Below are 21,642 nucleotides of genomic sequence, written 5' to 3'. Positions count from 1 at the left end.
ACACAACAGCTGCACCACTCTTTAGCTACTGTACTCAGTAAAATGCTCTCAGAGTTCAATTGACACTGAGGATTTTACTGTGTACTTTTGCTCCCACCTTTTCTGCCTCTTATTCCTGTGTATTCTTCTTCTTCTTCACCATCAGTGGTGTACAACAGTGGTCCTTGGGGGGGGGGGGGGGGGTACCAGGGGGTCCCCAGCGAAATTAGTTGACATAGCGTCACAATCATTTTAACCACTTAGCTTTGGCTATTAAAAAATAGCAGATATACAAGCTCATAGCGCGGCACCGAGTGCCGCGCTATGAGCTTGTAGATCTGCTATTTTTGAAAAATCGTGGAAAATGTGTGCATATCTTTGAATATATATATTTTTAAAGCCAACAGTTTTAACGAAAATCTTTGCTTCTGGGGGTCCCTGGCACAAAACATTTTCAGATGGGGGTCCGCGGCCAAATATAGTATATCAATTTAGGGGTCCTTGCCATGAAAACATTTTGAAAACCACTTGGTGTACAACATGTTTTTTGGCTGGACCAGCAGGACCAGTGCAATAAGACAGACATGACTTTGACTGACTGACTGACTGACTGACTGATGCAGTTAGGCCAACCAGCATTGGTCGGCTGGTTGGCCTAACAAGGAACTAACAATAAACGACTAGATAAAACCCAGAGCCATCGTCCCCCCAGCCAGGCTATATAGGATGTAGCACTTAACAACACGTCTTTTGAGATGTCCAAGAAGAGGGCTCTGATCCAGAAAAAGGTTTAGAAGAACCACTGCTGTATAAAAGGAGCGTGGCACAACTACTGAACTAATTGATGGTTATAATTAGGTCCAGCTGCTGTTCAGCCAGCCCTTTTATGCAGGCCTTGAAGTTAACAATAGAGCTAATTGCCCTCCACAGGCAGGGAGGGCCATCTTTGTCACTGGCTGCGCTAGCGACTTCTACAGGCTGCTGGCCGGGGCAGCGCCTGGCTGTCAGCAGGGGATGTTGAACAGGAGGAGTAGGGCGGAGGCGCTACGTCCTCCCGGTGGGGGCTCCTAATTCAATACGGTACAATAGCAATGACGACACAGAAAAGTGTTAATTGGCATAAAGGTAAAAGCAAAAGACAAAGCAAAAATATTAGCTACTCACAAACAATAAAGTAAAACAATTATAATAATAACAACAACAACAAACCAACAAACATGAATGGGAATGTTGGCCATTTGCATTTGGCCCACAGTTTATAATGAATGCTATACTGTATCAGTTCCCTCCACTGTGTGCTATTTCATAAGGCAAAATAACCCTGAAAAAGTATTTTCTTTTCATGTGTCAGCCTAGCCTAGTATTCCTCTCATGTAAGGACACATTCAGTAACAGTTTGTGGAGTCACATTAGTGTGTAGTTCAACAAACAAACCAGAGAATGAAGTGACTTATTATTGTTGTGGAAAAACACCCACTGCTGTTTCACAGCCAGCTGTGAATGAACGGGGAAGTTAGAAATTGTTGTTGGTCTGCTTTACAAGCCTGCTAACGGCCAATCAAATCCCGAGAGCTTGTTAAACAATGTAAAAGGAGGATCCGGACAGTTATTGGTTTGGAGGTCCGAAGGTCCATCAATCTAACCGTGTATATACCAGCTGACCTGCGTCTCTCTCTCTCTCTCTCTCTCTCTCTCTCTCTCTGACCCATTGAAACCGGGAACGCATCTGTGTAATTTTTTTTATTTCTTTGGCTATTTTTGGTTTTATCGTGAAAATGTGTGCAAATCTTTGAATATATATATATATTTTTTTTTAAAGCGAACGTTTGTAACTCTCTTAGTAGTCCTTCTCTCTCCCCCGTCACCTTATTCTCGTTCACATTGGACCTTTGATATCATCATGACTGGCGTCATGCAGAGTCAAATCATTGTCCCTGTTGCTAACCTATCCGTATCCGTCTCTCCTCACAGACCCATGGCTCCCTTTTGTCCCTGTCCCAGACATTTAGGATGGTAGGTGACCCAACAGTACACACCTGCCCAAGGGTACGGGTGACACTAGTGTGCGTGCGTGTGTGCGTGCGTGCGTGCGTGCGTGCGTGCGTGCGTGCGTGCGTGCGTGCGTGCGTGCGTGCGTGTGTGTGTGTGTGTGTGTGTGCGTGTGCGTGCGCGTGTGTGTGTGAGCCCTCATGTGCCCTTCCTTTGTTTTGCTCTGATGGTAGCACAGCAGCCTTGCTGTAAGACCCATAATGACTATTTGTGATACCATATGGCCACAGCAGGACCCCCGAGGTGTCTGGCATAGGGCCTGGTCTAAAGCAGCAAATAAAGAGTGGGCCATTATGTTCAATCATATGCTGAGGTATAGAGCCTGAACGATCTCACTCACACACCCTCACCTCAGAGTATGGTAATAAGAGAATTGAATAAAATGTCTTATTATTACTGATGTGGAAACGGGTTATTTGGCTGTTCGGCTCACTGAGTAGATTCAGCCAAATAGACATTTCACGGCGTGGCTCTCTGCAGGTGCAGGCTAGCCGACCGTCTAGGGTATGTCTGGATCTGTGTGTGTGTGTGTGTGTGTGTGTGTGTGTGTGTGTGTGTGTGTGTGTGTGTGTGTGTGTGTGTGTGTGTGTGTGTGTGTGTGTGTGTGTGTGTGTGTGTGTGTGTGTGTGTGTGTGTGTGTGTGCGTGCGTGATTGTCCAACACCACATTTAAAGAGGTGGTGCCATGGTTTTGCACTTTTTCTGTTTTTCATGTGTCTATGAGGTTGATAGAACTTCATTAAGCCCCCCTGGTGGTGTTTGTATGGTGTTTTATGTCTTCTCTGACTATTTTGAGTTTCTTCCTGGAGGCTGAAACCTTGAGGGTCAAACGTGCCAATAGAAAAACAGCGCTTTAATGACACAGTAAAAGTATACCCTCCCCCTCATAACACAACAGGTGTGGGCATGAGGAGGAGGAGGGACTAGGACAGGTGGGTGGTGCTAAGGTGGTGGAGGAGGTGCTAAGGCGAGAACCAGGTATACTTAATGAACTGGAGGCGTGTCCACATAAAAACATAATTTTAACACTTTCTGTACACTTTTTTGAAAAAAATCTTCCTCCTAGTTTAACCATAATACCTGATGATTATGTTTTAGGGGGCGGGGGGGGTAATCACTGAAAATCACGCCACCCCATCTTTAACTTAGTACCTCCACACACAAAACATTAACGTATACCGTATGTTTTCTACTTAGATATTTAACTTTAATTTTATAATGAAAGTCAAAGCGGCTTGCAATGGGCTGAAACCTTGCCCAAAATTTGGATTCACACATCACAGATACATCATAGATACTGTATGTCATACATCCTTGGTTCTCAAAGTGGGGTCCGGGGACCCCCAGGGGTACTTAAGAGGGTTCCAGGGGGTACCCAGCAAAATGTGTAAATATAGCATCAGAATAATGATGACCTTTTTTACTTTGGCTATTCAAAAATAGCAGATATACAAGCTCATAGCGCGGCACCGAGTGCCGCGCTATGATCTTGTAGATCTGCTATTTTTGAAAAATCTTGAAAATTTGTGCAAATCTTTGAATATATATATTTTTTAAGCGAACATTTGTAACTCAAATCTTTGCTTCTGGGGGTCCCTGGAACAACATTTTTAGATGGGGGTCCGTGGCCAAATACATATCATTTTGGGGGTCCTTGACATGAAAAAGTTTGAGAACCACTGTCATACATGACTGACGTCAAAGGCTGGCCACATTGGCACCGAGCCATTCCCATGCGGATCCTGAGATCATCTTCTTTAGATTTTTTTAATGAATGAAACATGTGAAACACAGATGTGTTGAAATTGAACCTATAATGTTTATACACATTCAGGGTATGCTTTCATACTGTACACAGTCTAGTATGCTCAGTACCATCTCATATTGAACGTTCAAAGGCTTTAAATGAGTGTATCTACAGTGCAAATTCCAACTATTGAACATACTGTAACTGATCAATTATTTCAGATAGGTGAGTTCTGAAGTCTGAGGTTCAGATAATTGAGGTTCTATTCTATTAGAAGAACTGAAAGAAAGACATTGTTTTCCTTTGGCCTGAAACAAATGGTTATTGATGTTATCACGTACGTTGTTGAAAGGGTCAATCAATTTAGTATAAAGAACAAGAAGAAGGAGTGTACAGCACTCAATTCAGCCTGAGACAGGAGGTTATTGATGTGACTCTTACAACTGTAAATTAGCTGAACGCACGGAATAATGAAAGCCAGAGAAATGCTAGAGAAGGAGGCCGGGGGAGTTTATTTTGCGGTTGAAAAAAAAAAAAGATTTCTTTCTTTTTATATGCACCAATGCTCTGTTCTTTAAACAGTCTCAATTGTGGAAATAGAGGAAATAGAATCCATTTAGTCAGATTTGTTATGCTAATATGGCCAGAGGTGTTTCTCAAACCCAACAATTCCCTAAGAGTTTTCTTTGCCAGCTAAAATAAATCCAACTGTACCATAACAGCAATGGGTCACATGATGGATATATAACTAACAGTGTAGATCAGAGGTCTTCAACAGGGGGTCCGGGACCCCTAGGGGGTCCTCGGAATGACTACAGGGGGTCCGCCAAATCTTTGTGTGATTTTTACATTAACCACTTCAACCAAGCATCCATATCCTGAGGAGAACTTTAGCCAAAAATAGCAGACCTACAAGCGCACAACGCCTCGCGTTGTAGATCTGCTATTTTCGGCAAAGTTGTTTGCTATAGGGGGAAATAGAGCAGGCTAAGTACAGAGTGAAAGGTCAGGTTTACTAAGTATTGTTTAAGTGCATGGTTAGATGTCTGGAAATACACATTAATATGAATCCAACATGATAATGCTGTGAAACAAGTCTATGAAAGCTGCCTATGAAATCTATGGGAAAAAAATGTTTTGGTATACAATATATAATGGGGGTCCCTGCTTTATCTGTCTCTCAGTCAAGGGGTCCTTGGCCTGAAAACGTTGAAGACCCCTGGTGTAGATAGACTATAGTTAGTGGTGAACAAACCTCACATTCAGCCTCAAACTGGAAACAGGATTTAGCAGTATCTAGACCAGTGGTTCTTAAAGTGGGAAAGGACATTGTTAACGAAAGCGAAAGCTTTATCGTTAAATAAAATAAAGTACCATAGACTAGAGCACCGAAGTCTGACGTCACTGCCACTAGAGGGCGCTGCCCCCCTGGGTTGTGGCTTTATTTTTTGTGTTGATATCCCCATAAGGGAATCTTAGATCACGTCATATAAGAACTGTGTTCCAAACATAAGCACACCACCCCGGCGTTTCTGTCAGGGGGGTGGCTCTGCATCGTTTATGATATTCATTCATATTTGATACAGCCTGTTTCTGGAGGAAATGGAATTTAGTTCTGCCTTAAAAATCTTAAGAACTACACTTCCACTACTACTTTATGGGAACTGTAGTCTTTGGGTTGTTTGACTTGTATCTAGCGCTTATTGCGTTACTCTTTGGGTAAATGTGTACATTTCCACCTTCAGTCGATGCTTCATATCCATATGAGTAAAATCGCCGGGGTGGTGTGTTTATTTTTCAAACACAGTTCTTATATGACGTGATCTAAGATATTCCCCTATGGGGGTATCAACACTAAAAATAAAGCCACTACCCTGGGGGACAGCACCCTCTAGTGGCAGTGACGTCACGACTTCTGCACTCTATTGGGGAAAGGCTATGTCAGATCAAAATCAGTAGGATAGGTGCTGTTGTAGGTACAGGGACGTAAACAGATAGACTCTAGGCGGTGCTTGAGCACCTGCCCTTTGCCCTCTTGACCAGAAGTGCCCTTTTGAAAAAAAGGAAAAAAAAGTTATTTTTTTCCAGTTTACAGCAGGGGTCTTCAACAGGGGGTCCGGGACCCCTAGGGGGTTCTCAGAGTTACTACAGGGGGTCCGCCAAATCTTTATGTGATATGATTTTTCTTTTTACCATAACCACTCGAAACATAGCATCCCTTTTCTGAGGAGAACTTTAGCCGATCTAGAATCCCACAACGCCTCGCGCTGCGAGGCGTTGTGAGCTTGTAGATCGGCTAGTTTTGGCAAAGAGGTATAGGTGTAGAGGGAAAAAAAGAGCAGACCAAGTCAACAAAAAAAAGTATAATTTACTTGAGCACCTGGCCCCTCAAAATGTCTGTGCACGCCACTGGGACAGACCAATACAGACCCCCTCTTTTAGATCCCTGTTGCTAGTGGGACTAAAAAAATAACATCATGACCCCATGAGTAATACGTATCCATGACCATGAGCCTCTCTGTCTCACATCCAGACCGATCATTATTTCTGGCATCATTATGTTGCGCTTGTTTCAGATAGGTCAGTGTGTAGAGAGACAGGAGACCCAAGGGCAGAGAGAGAGAGAGAGAGAGAGAGAGGAGAGACATGTGAGACAAGACAGGGACCAGAAATCGAACACATGGTCCTCACGCTCACAAGAAGAAGCATATATTGTCCTTGCCGGGTGGAAACCGTCATGAGCTTGTAGATCTGCTATTTTTGAAAGATCGTGAAACTTTGCGCAAATCTTTCAATACGTATATTTTTTAAAGCGAACATTTGTAACTCAAATCTTTGCTTGGGGATTCTGCAAATGTCTTCTAAAAAACTGTTTTTTGAAAAAAAAACTTAAGTTGCTATAATATCAGTGGTGCTTAAAACCGTTTTCATGTCAAGGACCACCCAAAATTATATGTATTTGGCCGCGGACCCCCATCTCAAAATATTTTCTTCCCAGGGACCCCCCCCAGAAGCAAAGATTTGAGTTAAAGATGTTTGCTTTAAAAATATATATTATATTTCAAAGATTTGCACACATTTTCACGATTTCAAAGAAATAGCCGATCTACAAGCTCACCGAGTGCCGCGCTACGAGCTTGTATATCTGCTATCTTTGAATAGCCAAAGATTATCTAAAAATGACACAGTTGCGTTCCTGCTCTTAATGGGTTCACAGCACTTCAGCTAATGGTAATTATTATTCACATACCTTGTGTACATGCATAAAACAAAGGCGTTTGGTAATACACGTTTAATAGTCAATTAAGGACGCCCCCCTGGGGGGGGGGGGGGGTGGACAAGCCTGCATGGCTGCATGTAGAATGAGCCTCAGGGACCGGTGGGAAGGATCCTGGCCGAGCTCCCATGAAGCTCTACCGTCTGTCTGTCACTATGATAACCTGTCATCATATGAATATATAAACATCATCTTTTAAACATGAGCTGACAGAGCATGGCACTGGCCGGGCAGCCGCCTGCATCCGCGTGTGTGTGCGTGTGCGTGTGCGTGTGCGTGTGCGTGTGTGTGTGTGTGTGTGCGTGTGCCTGTGTGTGTGTGTGTGTGTTGAATTGATAACATCTCCCCAGGGATGCCCATGACACTTATGATGCAAAGAGGTATGCAGAGATAAGTCACACGCAAACACACAGACGTGTGCATGCATTTGACTCACTATAGTCCTCAGGAGTCATGACTATGATATCAGCTTTAGTATCTTAAAACAGAGCAGGAAGCACTCCTAGAACACTCTGTAATAGATGTGTGAGTGTACGTGCGCGCGCGTGCGTGTGTGTGTGTGGTGTGTGTGTGTGAGAGAGAGAGAGAGAGAGAGAGAGAGAGAGAGATTGTAGTACTCAAATGTTTTATTTAAGTAAAAGTATCAATACTGCAATGTACCGTAGAAGTACTCTGTTACAAGTAAAAGTCCGGAATTCAAAATGTACTCGAGTAAAAGTACAAAAGTATTGGTATCAAAATGTACTTAAAGTACCAAAAGTAAAAGTACTAAAATGTTTGAAAATAGCAGGTCTACAAGCTCACAACGCGTTGCGATGCGACGCGTTGTGAGCTTGTAGATCTGCTTTTTTCAAATAGCCTATGTATAAAATAGGGCTAAAGTGGTTAATGTATGTTTTATAATGTAATAATTGATATCTGCAAAGGAACTAGTAACTGAAGTTTCAAATAACTGTAGTGGAGTAAAAGTACAACATTTGCCTCTGAGATGTAGTGGAGTAGAAGTAAAAGTACAGACAACTGGAAATACTCCAGTAAAGTAAAAGTATATCTCAAAATTGTACTTAAGTACAGTAGTTGAGTAAATGTACTTAGTTACTTTACGCCACTGAGTAGGAGCAGTAAAAACAGTTCAATGCACATCTACTGAAGGAACTATCGTACCACGTCCCTCTGAAAAGTCACAAGTATAGTGTGAATCCCATTCCAGACTCCTTAGATGTCTCCCCTCATCTCTTGGACAGGAGTCAAAAGCAACTCCTCAGCATTCAACAAACACACCACAAATCAGCGTTTCTGGGTGACAAGCGGTGTTGCTGACACGCAGGGCCAGCTGATCGTCAGATGGCTTGGCACTCCCCTCACAAGCCTTATTGGGAAATCCAGCATCACAATCAGCATCACAATCCAATCAGTGGTGCTTAAAACCTTTTTTCATGTCAAGGACCACCCAAAATGATGAAGTATTTGGCCGCGGACCCCCATCTCGAAATATTTTTGTTCCAGGGACCCCCAGAAGCAAAGATTTGAGTTAAAGATGTTTGCTTTAAATATATATATATATATATATATATATATATATATATATATATATATATATATATATATATTTCAAAGATTTGCAAAACAAAAACACTTTTCCACCACTGCTTATGGTCAAGTGGAACCAAGCCAACAAGCATCAGAATGTTCCTCTGGTTAGTCTAGAGCAAATTAATTCATCGTCATTGATTTTTTTTTTGTCCTAATTTTCTCTCCAATCTCCATTCTCTGTCTCCATTGTCTCAGAGGTTGATTGGGTAACATCACCTTTAACCATAGACTCAGAGGCCTTTAGTCTTCTCTTTTTAGAGTGTTCTCCTATAACGACAATCCCCAGAGTTAGGATGCCAGAGTTAATGTGGTTAAACATGCTGAAAGTCAACAGTATCATCCCTGTCTCAGACACAAGTACATCGCTTCTGCTGTTCTAAAGGGAGGGGCACGGGGACTGAGCAGTGGCGTGCACAGACATTTTGAGGGGCAGGTGCTCAAGTAAATTATACTTTTTTTTTGTTTACTTGGTCTGCTCTTTTTTCCCTCTACACCTATACCTCTTTGCCAAAAATAGCCGATCTACAAGCTCACAACGCCTCGCAGCGCGAGGCGTTGTGGGCTTGTAGATCGGCTATTTTTGGCTAAAGTTCTCCTCAGAAAAGGGATCCTAGGTTTTGAGTGGTTATGGTAAAAAGAAAAATCATATCACATAAAGATTTGGCGGACCCCCTATAGTAACTCTGAGGACCCCCTAGGGGTCCCGGACCCCCTGTTGAAGACCCCTGCTGTGCCCTTTTTTCAAAAGGGCACTTCTGGTCAAGAGGGCAAAGGGCAGGTGCTCTAGCTCCTAGAGTCTATCTGTGCACGTCCCTGGGACTGAGAGAGAGATAGAGATATGTATGTGAGGCAGAAAGACAGAGATTGTGATAGAAAGGAGTAAGGACTAAAAAGAAGAATTGTGTGAGAGAGAGAAAGGGAGAGAGCAGAGAGATGAAGAAGAAGAGTGAACAGGATTAATGGATAGCAAAATGTAGTGGCAGGCTGGCAGCAGTGGGTCTATGATTGCAGTAAGGAAGTCAGATCATATGAGAGTTATAGTCACACCAGTTGACTGAGCAGCTATAGTTACTTAATAATAACATGGCAAGACCACCAGAAACAACTGTCACATCTCTCCCTCCCTCCCTCTCACACACACACGCACGCACGCACGCACGCACGCACGCACACACACACACACACACACACACACACACACACACACACACACACACACACACACACACACACACACACACACACACACACACACACAGAGAGAGATCATCATCATACTGAGTTTTTGATACACCAGTTGACTGAGCAGCTATACCTATACATAACTTAATAAAAAATCCACTATGACCAGAAACAGCTGTCAGCGCTTTCTCTCTCTCTCTCTCTCTCTCTCTCTCTCTCTCTCTCTCTCTCTCTCTCTCTCTCTCTCTCATCACAGACCACACACACACACACACACACACACACACACACACACACACACACACACACACACACACACACACACACACACACACACACACACACACACACACACACACACATACATTTACATATCTATAATCAGTCGCCTGGCCGCCTGTCATTACGCGCACCATTGACACGCAGCGGTAAACTAATCTATTGCTCCCATAAGGGGCGCGGCAAGCAGGCAGGCAGGCGAGCCGAATACCAGAACGCTCGCCCCAAAACACGCTCGCCCCGGGGGCAAATCCGGGGACCTCGGAACGGTCCCCACCTGGTATTCCTAAACGTCACCTCAGTAAACTCTGCCTAAACCTAACCATATATTCCTAAACGCAACCTCAGTAAAACAAAACATAACCTTATTCCCAGCCTTATCCTCAGTAAAACAAATAGCCGCTTGGGGCGAGCGGTCCGCGTGAAAAATGGGGGCGAGTGTGTTTTGGGGCGAGGTTTCCGGTTACCGGCCAGCGGGGTTGCCGAGAGAAGCCGGGCGTCAGCAGGCGACAGCAGTGACTCCACACACACACGCACGCACGCACGCGCGCATACACACACACACACACACACACACACACACGCACACGCACACGCACACGCACACACACACGCACACACACGTGATTGTGAACAACACTGATCCGCGGACAGGTGAATGGCACGTTGTGATGGACAGCGCCGTTAAACTGCGACGGCTCAGCTGTATGCTTTCATCTCTGATTTCTAAACTGATTTGACATCCATAATTCATCAGTGGATCGCTCATATTGTAACAAATTGATGGTTATTACTGGTTTAACGTCCTCCTAAACCTCTGGGTTCATATCAGAATGGGAGTTTTAGCCTACCCTGGTGTCTGAATTGTTTGTTGGTCTATTTTCTTATTTGAGTGACCAGGACAGGTGCCGATGCTGTTCGTTTGCGTTTCGATCCACTGCTGGCCCACATAGTCATAGACATGGGGGGGAAGCACTGTCTCACTGTCTGCGAGGACAAGTATCGATCACTGAGTTTCAAAACTCAGCATCCAGTTTAATTCACACTTTCAACGTATATTAGGCTGAGAGGATGAGAGAGACGCAGTGTAGCCTATTTGATCCCCACAGGTCCAGGTCTGGTCTCTGGTGGTCTACATGACATTTTTGTAGCCTATAGGTAACTGCCCAATACACATGGACCCCAATGGAAACAATTAAGCCACAGTGCTTACTTGGGTTTCATCCTTTTAGCATCCTTTTGTACAGAACTGTAGCCTATACTTTCTGTGCTTTTTGCTAAAGTATTTAATCAATCAATCAATTTCTCCAAGCCAGGTGATGATCTGTGCAGTGTCCACTACACAGATTTCACTTCACATCCACAAGACATTCGTAATCGTAGCCTATTAACTTTGTCTTGTGCAATTTACTTACTAACAGTCAGTAACCATATACTTGCACAAATACGTTCACAAACAGAATACCCATGCATTATCCAAACAGCCTCCTCCTAACCCCGCTTACCTTCCACTGCATACGCCGTAGTAATCGCGCAGAGAAACACCGTAAAGAAAGCGGGCGGCATGTCCACAAATAATACTCCCCGCTTCTCCTTCTCCTCTCCCATCCTCCAGCCCTGGTAGTGGGTGATGATGATCCCTGTCTGCCTCCACAGAAATGCCTTCTATACTCCACTGTATCTGGATCTAACACACTGTCTACATCCCAGTCCGCATCATGACAGACCTGCACCAACGAGAGTGTGTTTGTGGGGACTGAAGCAGATAGGCTACACTGAAGAGACTGTTGCGAGAGAGTGTGTGAGGGGGGGGGGGGGGGGGATCACCTCTCATCCTGTGATTCCGCTCATCTCACACACCTTTTGACCAATCAGGAGACAGTAGATCTTAAAGCAATCGCCCATTCTATTCGTTTCCCAGTCTACATGGGTTTTCCACCTGACCAGAACAGAATGGACCAAATGGTAGATCATATATGACGGACAGTGCCATCTAGTGGTGAAAGTTTGAACCGCGCAAATAATTAGATTAATGCAGGTAATAAAGCACCAGGTTGCATCCAACGTACAACTGGCTTCATAAGTTTGTTGTGTTCAGATTAGCAACATGAATTTGTGTTCAATGATTGATATTTAAAACTGGTTTATTTATTTTTTATTTGTTTTTTCTTTCTTTCTTTCTTTTAAATTATTTATTTTAGGACAGCAATATCACATTTCAATTAACATTTATTCTGCTGTTCATCTAGATCAGATTTAGTTACATATCCTTTTATGCTAGTTTGACAACTAAAGGGGAAGAGGATACCCAATGAAGATACTATCCCTAAAGATGCATGCAACACACAGAAAGGGACCCCCTTTACACACACATATAAACACATACACACACATGCTCTATACACTACAGAGTGAGGCAGTGAGAGGGTGCCATTCCCCATCCATTTTATTCATTTGGTGTCAGTAAAGGAAATATTTATACGTTTGACTCCATTTATTTATTGTAAGAACAGCTGATGCGCTCAAGCCACCACACATCGTGCTTGTATAATAAAGATATCCTGTACTGTTTCTTATGCATATAATGTGTAAATAGGAGTGTATTTGTCTACTCACCAAACATTTTAGCTCAAGAAATTTTATGTCTCCCCGGGACCCAAACTAGTGAAAATAGCTGATCTACAAGCTCACGATACAACGTGTTGTGAGCTTGTAGATCTGCTATTTTTACTACTTCTTCCCTCTAATTAATATCTTTTTTTATAAAGGAATTTTTTGAAAATCTTTTGAAATAATAATTAAAAAAACAAAATGTAGGAAACAGAAAATAAAGAGGTATTTACTCGCGACCCGTAAAAATTGGTTCGCAACCCACATATGGGCGGCTTGGCATTGGCCAGACTGATAACGTGGATTCACTCTCACGTTCCTCCCCGGTATCAGTCTGGACTTCGGCCCATAGGGAGTGAGTAAAAGAAATCAGTTTTTTTGTAATGCTTTTCACTGTTGTACAGACAGCAGTTGAAAAGCAGTCACTGATTGGCCCGATCATTTTCTGATTTCTCATACTCGCTCCCTATGGGCCGAAGTCCAGACTGACACCGGGGAGGAACGTGAGAGTGAATCCACGTTATCAGTCTGGACAATGCCAGGCTAACATATGGGTGCTGAGTCGGACCCACTGTTTGGGAAACAGTGGTCTACACGTTTGTTTTGTTTTTGTTTTTAGATCCTGTGTGTCCTCTGTGTTGTGTTGTGTTGTGTTGTGTTGTGTTGTGTTGTGTTGTGTTGCAAGCCAGAGCACACATGCAGCCATCCTGTGAGCTTATTGTGTTACAAGTATTTCGTGGTATTATATAACACACAGGAAAATAGCGTTGAACTGAACTCGACTGTATCAAGTACATACACAAACCACCAGCTCTAGTCTACCTGTGCATCAGATTGTGTATACTGTATTAATGCTATTGCTGCAGGAACCTTCCCTGACCCAAACAATGAATAATACAATTCCCAGGATGTTTCACTTTAGCTTCACAACACCTAGGAACAGGTCAGATTCCTCCTCAGCGATGGTCTCTCATTCAGCCAGGGCAGAATCCACAGTTGTCTTCACCTCCTCCTTTCATCAATGTCTTTCTACTGCAGTTCATACAGTGCAAATTCTGCTGTGGTTGTCAAAGTGGGGCCTGGGGTAGAGAATTTGGGAAGCACTGTCTGCGAGGACAAGTATCGATCACTGAGTTTCAAAACTCATCCAGCATCACACTTTAATTCACACTTTCAATGTGTATTAGGCTGAGAGCAGTGGTGTAAAGTAATTAAGTACATTTACTTAAGTACTGTACTTAAGTAAAATGTTGAGGTATTTGTACTTTACTTGAGTATTTCCAATTTCCAATACTTTTACTTCTACTCCACTACATCTCAGAGGCAAATATTGTACTTTTACTCCACTACAATTATTTGAAAACTTTAGTTACTAGTTACTTTTCAGATATAAATTATGATATAATGAAACATACATTAACCACTTTAGCTCTATTTTATACATAGGCTATTTGAAAATAGCAGATCTACAAGCTCACAACGCGTCGCAATGCGACGCGTTGTGAGCTTGTAGATCGGCTGTTGTGAGCTTGTAGATCGGCTATTTTCAAATATTTAGTACTTTTACTTTTGGTACTTCAAGTACATTTTGATGCCAATACTTTTGTACTTTTACTCAAGTCAATTTTTAATTTTGGATTTTTACTTGTAACAGAGTATTTTTATATTGCAATATTGGTACTTTTACTTAATTAAAAAATGTGAGTACTTTTTCCACCACTGGCTGAGAGGCTGAGAGAGACGCAGTGTAGGACCTATTTGATCCCCACAGGTCCAGGTCTGGTCTACATGACATGTATTTCTGCTGTAGTTCATACGGTGCAAATTCTGCTGTGGTTCTCAAAGTGGGTCCTGGGGACCCCCGGGGGTCCTTGAGAGGGTTCCAGGGGTTCCCCAGCAAAATGAGGAACAATTTACACACTTTAACCCAATTTTATTCTTCGGCTACTCGAAAATAGCAGATCTGAGCATGTACATAATGCTATTTTCGGGGAAAAAAATAGAAATTAGAAAAGCTTGTATAGATAGAGCGGCTATTTTTGAACAAGGAAATCTTGAAAATTTGTAAATAAATAAATACTTGGAATTTTAAAAAAAAAACACAAATCTTTTGTCCAGGGGGTTCCTGGCACAAAATCTTTTAAAACGGTATATATATAGTGTATTCTTTTAAATACATCAGCTTGTATACCGGTATATATTGTTATACATTCATGTCTCGCATTCACACCAACAAACACATAGAGACCGAGTTTAAAAATGGCTGAGTGATCCTTTAATTAACAAATCTTCTTCCTTATCGAGTCAATTGAGGAACACAAACAACTTGGTATGCTGATGATACGAGTTTACATGTTGCACATGAATGGACCGCAAGGTTGCTTTATTAATAATTGTCTCTACAATGGCTATACCAACCAAACAAAAGTAATGACAACAGCCAATAAGTACAAGCAACACAGAGCCATAGCTTATATGAACCTCTCAATCAGCACACTGAGGACCTCTAACGTCATGGTATCAATTCAAACCCCACGAGAGCGTACATAAGTGTCTTCATAAAGGAAACAGAACCCAAATGTTGTTGTTTTCTGACTTCACAACGCATGTTCTAAACCTAAACATTTTCTAAGCATTCACCTGTGATCAATGGATGTTACACATGACGTTACAATGGATGCCACTACAACAATCACCTTTATTCAACTGCTAGCACACTATATGACTCAGCGCACACATACATACAATCATTAAGTGTGTGTGTGTGTGTTTGTATTACTATACTTGCGAGGACCAAGTATAGTAGAATTTGAAGAAATATACATGGTGAGGACCGTTTTCCTGGTCCTGACAAGACAAATGGTTGTTTTATAGTTACAAAAAACATTTTTAGAGATACGTTTACTATTAGAAAAACATTCAGGTCGGTATTAGACATTTAGAGGTTAGGTTTAGGGATTGGAATTAGAGTTCAACGTGATTAATACTTAGTTGCGCGCCAGTGTCGTGCACCGAAAAATAGCTGATCTATAAGTTCACAACGCGTCGCAGCGCGACGCGTTGTGGGCTTGTAGATCTGCTGTTTTTCGGCTTTAGGCTTACGGTTAAAATGGCAATTATTATTTTTAAATGGCATTCATAACATGGCTGTCCTAAAGTGTTGATGTCCTCACAAATATTGTAATACGAACGTGTGTGTGTGTGTGTGTGTGTGTGTGTGTGTGTGTGTGTGTGTGTGTGTGTGTGTGTGTGTGTGTGTGTGTACGTACGTGCAATGGTGCGTGCGTGCGTGTGAAATAAAGTTAGGATTGGGATACGCCACAGTATCTCTCATCTGTTCCACTGAACAGATGTGCGAACATGAGCGTATATCCACCTCTTATAGATACACAGGTCCAATCTTTCTCTACACCAGGGGTCTTCAACGTTTTCAGGCCAAGGACCCCCCCTAGCTGAGAGAGAGATGAAGCAGGGACCCCCTACTCTATATCGTATAAAATTGTGTTTCAGATTCAACTTTCTTTGTTTACTTGGTCCGCTCTTTTTTCCCCCTATACCAAACACCTCTTAGCCAAAAATAGCCGATCTACAAGCTTGTAGATCGGCTATTTTCGGCTAAAGTTCTCCTCAGAAAAGGGATGCTATACAGTAGGGTTCAAGTGGTTACGGTCAAAAATAAAAATCATATCACACAAAGATTTGGCGGACCCCCTGTAGTAACTCTGAGGACCCCCTGTTGAAGACCCCTGCTCTACACTGCATCAACATACAAAATACTCTGATTGATTTAATAGTGTATTAGACCATTCCAGCATACATACATGGGTCCAAATATCATCCTCAGCCATTGGAGCTACTGTATAGTCCCTTTGGGTGCTTTGCAGTCAGATGGCTGCGTGGGAATGGAGGCTTTTTGGGGCATTCAAAAGTCATGTCGACAACACCTCACCGTACAATCTCTGCTAAATGCCTTTAATTGTAAACTGTACAATCTCAGTAAAAGTCCATTTGACATCTACAGCAGTACCTGAAAAGTGATAGCTCCGTGGATAGTGGGCGTGGGGGCATTTCCCTATCTTCCTTTGAAAGCAAATCCAGTCCAGCCTTTTGACATTTATTTCTATAGATTATAATTAATACCATCGTATTACATGACTATAGACACACATTGTAAGGAGAAAAGACACGTACAAAAGGTTCACTTCCTCGTTCACAAACAAGACTTTTCAGCTCGAGTCAGGTCGGCTTTCATTCAGTCACAGATACGTTTAGTGAAATGTCATCTGCGTAGAGGAGCTTCGGTACACGGTGAACTGAACTCTATGTATGTACCGTATGAGTGTGTGTGTGTCTTTCTTTGCATCACGTGCGAGCTTCTGTTTCATTCAGTTGTACCAGATATCAAACACCAATATGACGAAACCTTTAAAGGGGCGTTTCACCAAGAATGCCATTGATTTCTACTGCACACATACTGTATCATCCATTACAAGTAAATGGTTGTATCGTCAGTTATTTGAAATTGTCCTCTGGGGACGTGATCAGGAAAAAAACGTACCAAACCAGGATTGAATTGGAATGACTGAAATTATGAGATGAGAGAGATGATGGAAACACATCGGTTTCGAATGATATTGAGTTATACATTTTGCACTGGAATAAAGGGCCTCACGGGGAGTTCAATTCAAAACCAATCAATACGACCACATTCCTAACAAGCTGCACACATATCTCTCTTAAAGAATCTGTTATACGCTGACGACTGAGGCAAAAATACAGATCAGATGTACAGTATCATAAGCAAAATGCACCTTCATAACTTCTGTGGTTGTTGCTGTTGTGCTGACTACGACTGAAAAACATTGTTAGCTCTGTTTCTCCAGCAGTGTTGCCAGATTCTGCGAGAGAAACAAGCAACCAGGTCCAGGAAAACCAGCCCAAAAGAAGCGACGACTATGGGCCACATGAGCACTTTAACATATACATCAGCCATTTGAAAATAGCCGATCTACAAGCTCACAACGCGTCGCGATGCGACGCGTTGTGAGCTTGTAGATCGGCTATTTTCAAATAAAATCTTGCGGGAAAATTATAATAAGCAGATCTGGCAACCCTGGCTATAGGAACCACCGCAAAGCACTATAGATGTCTGTGTCAGCACAATAGGCAAATCCACTATACGTTGACAAGAAGAGGCAAAATATTGACTTAAATTATTTTTTATTGTATTATCTTGGAGTGGTGACAGTGGTGCTGTGGGGGGGGTGGAGTGGGGTGGGGGGGGGGCAAGGAAGTATACCAACCATCGTAAGAAAGCCCTGGCGAGCCCCGTCTGGCCATGTGTGTAGAGAAAATCAGGCAAGTTTGGCGAGTCTCGTACATCATGGCGCTATGTAGTTGAAAGAAACCCGCGGTGATGACGAGCGAATCCTGGCTATAGCCCCTGTTTAGCTCAGGCTCATATGAGAGCCCTGTTTAGTCCTGGTGGACAGACCAGGAGACTCAGGCACAGAGGTGATGGTGATGAGAGGGATAGAGGGCTGTAGAGACAGTATAAGACCTCGCGTAAGGGGGTCTCGATGATAGCATTATGTTATTAACGGGACAGATGCCTGTATATGTGCACACAGCTGCATCATATAATAATAAATGGTCAGAAATGGCATTTTGTAGAACACAAAGGCCTTGGGGGTAAAGACGTATGGCCGTGCCATTGGTGTTATAGTTACAGTCGAGGAAAGGCGTGAATATATTAAAGAAGTATGACATGTTTAAACGCACCAAAGGAAGAATTTCAGATTAGCTATAGCTGAGAACGCAGCCTCGATGCGTTGTGATTATGTGTATAAATGAAGCCTAAGCCTAATAATGTCTGAGTGGTTCAAAGGTCCCTAATATCATATAATGGCATACAGCAGGGGTCTTCAACAGGGGGGTCCAGGACCCTCAGAGTTACTACAGGGGGGTTGCCCATGGATTTCCTTTTCGCCACTTCAACCCGAGAATCCCAATTCCGAGGTGAACATTAGCCAAAAATAGCCGATCTACAAGCACACAACGCCTCGCGCTGCGAGGCGTTGTGTGCTTGTAGATCGGCTATTTTCGGCAGAGAGGTTCATCTCTCTCTCTCAGCTACGTATAAGGTGTCCCTGGGCCTGAAAAAACGTTGAAGACCCCTGGCATACAGTATACAAATGCAGACTGAAGATAAAGAGTAACTACTGTATATAGCAAACATCACCAGGGTGTAGAGTCGTGTCATTGTTGTCATTCCCCTGAACCTGTACCTTTCAGGAATAAAGAAACCGATTGAATCTCCCCCTATAGTAATGTCCATGCATTTTCACGTTACACTGCATTACCAAACGGCTGGGCTTGGTCACAGGGTGATCAATCGTCTTCCATGAGCAGGGGACAATGTCTGCTGTCAGGTACAGAGAAAAAAAGTAAACGTAATTGTCCACGTTGGAGATGTACTGTACGGGGTTTCTCCTGGAAACAGACCTATACGAAGTGCTTTGGTTCAACCTGCTGTACATTATCTTAGATATCTTAGAAATAAGTCCATACCATTTGATAAGCTGACACAGACGTGCGTTCAACAAGCAAAGTCCCTTTTGCCGTTTCTTGTGGAGTTTGTCAGCAATTATCCCAGCATGATAACAAGGCAATTTGCAATACTGGGATTTATGAAAACAGCTATTCTGTGCTTGTTTAACAGAGCATTAATATTCCATAAAATTCCAATGTTTTTATTTTTTTGTTACACTTTCATATATTTTTTAAATCCTTCACTTTTTTAAACTTTCGTTTTTGAAATGCAAAGTGACTTGACAAAAGAGGAAGCCGTTGGAATGCTTGTGGAGATCAGAACAACATAGATTTTTGGAGCTCCATTTTATCAGCAATATTTCAGACACATCCCAAACATGTAGAAATGCTGTTTCGTTGCATTATGACAGTTAGTTGATTGACTGTATAGGTCCACTCACCAGACACCTTGTTGAACGCACTTAAGCTCAGCACTACAACCTCAGTGTGCTCTCATGGAGCGGACATGACCGCTGTCTAGTTGGCATGGTCACACAGCTGTCTACTGACTGGACACTCATTTACGTAAATAAACAACAACAAAAAAAATCATCATCTTCATCATCACGAGTCAGCATTACCTTTTTTCTTCTCCCTCTTCTTCAATTCCCAAGTGGAAAGGACTCAACAGAAGCCATAGACCCAGTTAAACTCAGTGGATCACATTCAAACAATGACACATTAAAAACCGAGCAAAAACGAAACATAGAATAATTGTCAATGTTCATTGTCGCTTCTCTTGGTCAAAAAGAAAATGTAGTCCATTCATGCCCTCTTTTTTCCTTTTTTCTCTTTTTTTTTTGGCAAAGTTACCTTTCCACCGGCAGCCCCCCTCTACCCCCCCCCCCCCCGCCTCTGTCCTTCCCATGGTTCAGCCCAGGCCGTACAAACTCTTTGACGTCTGATTGGATGCAGCGGCTGTCCATCATCGCTGGAGAAGCAGGGTAGTAGCCCAAGGCAGCAGGAGTAGGAGGAGGGTGTAGGGGTGAGTCTGGGGCGTGGCCGTGCCTCGGACTCGATTGTTGTTGGGCGGGGAGGGATACAAGCCCGATTTGCTCCGGGTGCAGTGGCTGGCCGTGCACATCCCGCTCCCCGATCCGCTGATGTCGTCGCCTACAAACACCCAGTAGAGACAGGTGGAGATTATAGCGGGCTCAACCCATTAAGACCTGGGACGCATCTGTGTCATTTTTTTTATTTGAGCTAAAAAGCATTGTTTTACACTTTGGCTATTCAAAAATAGCAGATCTACAAGCTCATAGCGCGGCACCGAGTGCCGCGCTATGAGCTTGTAGATCTGCTATTTTTGAAAAATCAAGAAAATGTGTGCAAATCTTATATATTTTCAAAGCGAACATTTGTAACTCAAATCTTTGCTTCTGGGGGTCCCTGGAACAAAATATTTTGAGATGGGGGTCGGCGGCCAAATACATATACATTTGGGCATCCTTGACATGAAAATGTTTGAAAACCACTGACATGGCAACATAAGTTTTTTCAGAAAACTGTTAGGATTTAGAAGACATTTTGTAGAATCGGAACCTCAGGCCTTAACTTTGAAGTTTAAAACTGCATACAGTAGAATCTACTATATGCAGAGAGAGAGAGAGAAATTAATGCTATTAATGCTATTGGTCCCAACCAATAGCATTACATTCCGAGTGCATAGAATATAGAAAGATGGCGGATTTGAAATTGTTGAAAAATAGCCTGTAGAGTCTATGGGCGTAACGTTGTCCATACTTTTTACTGGCTATGTTTTCAGCCCAAACCCAATTGTTCTGCTGTGAGGAGATCAATAATATAGTGTGGCAAATATTACTGTATATCTTCAGTGTATTTCTCCGCTAAATGTACAGTCTACACACCCAATGAAGTGCTCTCTCTCTCTCTCTCTCTCTCTCTCTCTCTCTCTCTCTCTTCCCACACACACACACACACACACACACACTCACACTCACACACACACACACACACACACACACACACACACACACACACACACACACACACACACACACACACAGTAATACTGAAAAGAGACCCACTTGCATCCTGGAAATCCACATCATTTCCGTCCAGTGCATTCTTCAGCCTGTTGCTCATAATCTTGAGCTCCATTATCTGTTGTCGGATGGTCATGTCTGGCTTGGTGATGTCAAGCTCCACCTCTGGGTTGTTGATCTGATTTGCCAAGCCATCGCCCATCACCTCTGGAAGGTATCTGTAGAGCAAAGGGAGGGTTTTGTTATGATGCATGGACTGTTATGTGCTACTGTATGTGTTAATGGAGACGTGGAAAATATGACATCATACTGACCATGATACTGACATGA

At 42.8% G+C, this 21,642-nt stretch overlaps 2 protein-coding genes across 2 annotated transcripts in view; both read right to left on the bottom strand.

The window, feature by feature from the left end:
- The window catches only part of LOC311052676 (ephrin type-B receptor 1-like), a gene marked incomplete at its 3' end in the record, with an annotated part of 89,757 nt that extends 78,021 nt beyond the window's left edge, over positions 1-11,736 (bottom strand). Inside the window, exon 1 of the mRNA XM_084067762.1 lies at positions 11,611-11,736. Within this exon, the coding sequence (XP_083923888.1) occupies positions 11,611-11,713 (103 nt within the window). The 5' untranslated portion in view covers positions 11,714-11,736. The remainder of the gene's footprint in view (positions 1-11,610) is intronic.
- Positions 11,737-17,802: 6,066 nt separating this feature from the next.
- The window catches only part of gpc1a (glypican 1a), a 52,459-nt gene continuing 48,619 nt past the window's right edge, over positions 17,803-21,642 (bottom strand). Inside the window, exons 9-10 of the mRNA XM_084067105.1 lie at positions 21,355-21,530; positions 17,803-20,419 (exon numbers count right to left, since the gene is read on the bottom strand). Of these exons, the coding sequence (XP_083923231.1) occupies positions 20,232-20,419; positions 21,355-21,530 (364 nt within the window). The 3' untranslated portion in view covers positions 17,803-20,231. The remainder of the gene's footprint in view (positions 20,420-21,354; positions 21,531-21,642) is intronic.

This window comes from Gymnoscopelus microlampas, assembly GCF_963454915.1.
Source record: "Gymnoscopelus microlampas genome assembly, chromosome: 9".
NCBI classification, from domain to species: domain Eukaryota; kingdom Metazoa; phylum Chordata; class Actinopteri; order Myctophiformes; family Myctophidae; genus Gymnoscopelus; species Gymnoscopelus microlampas.
The sequence above is the reverse complement of the archived record's forward strand: the minus strand, read 5'-3'. Positions and strand labels throughout refer to the sequence as shown.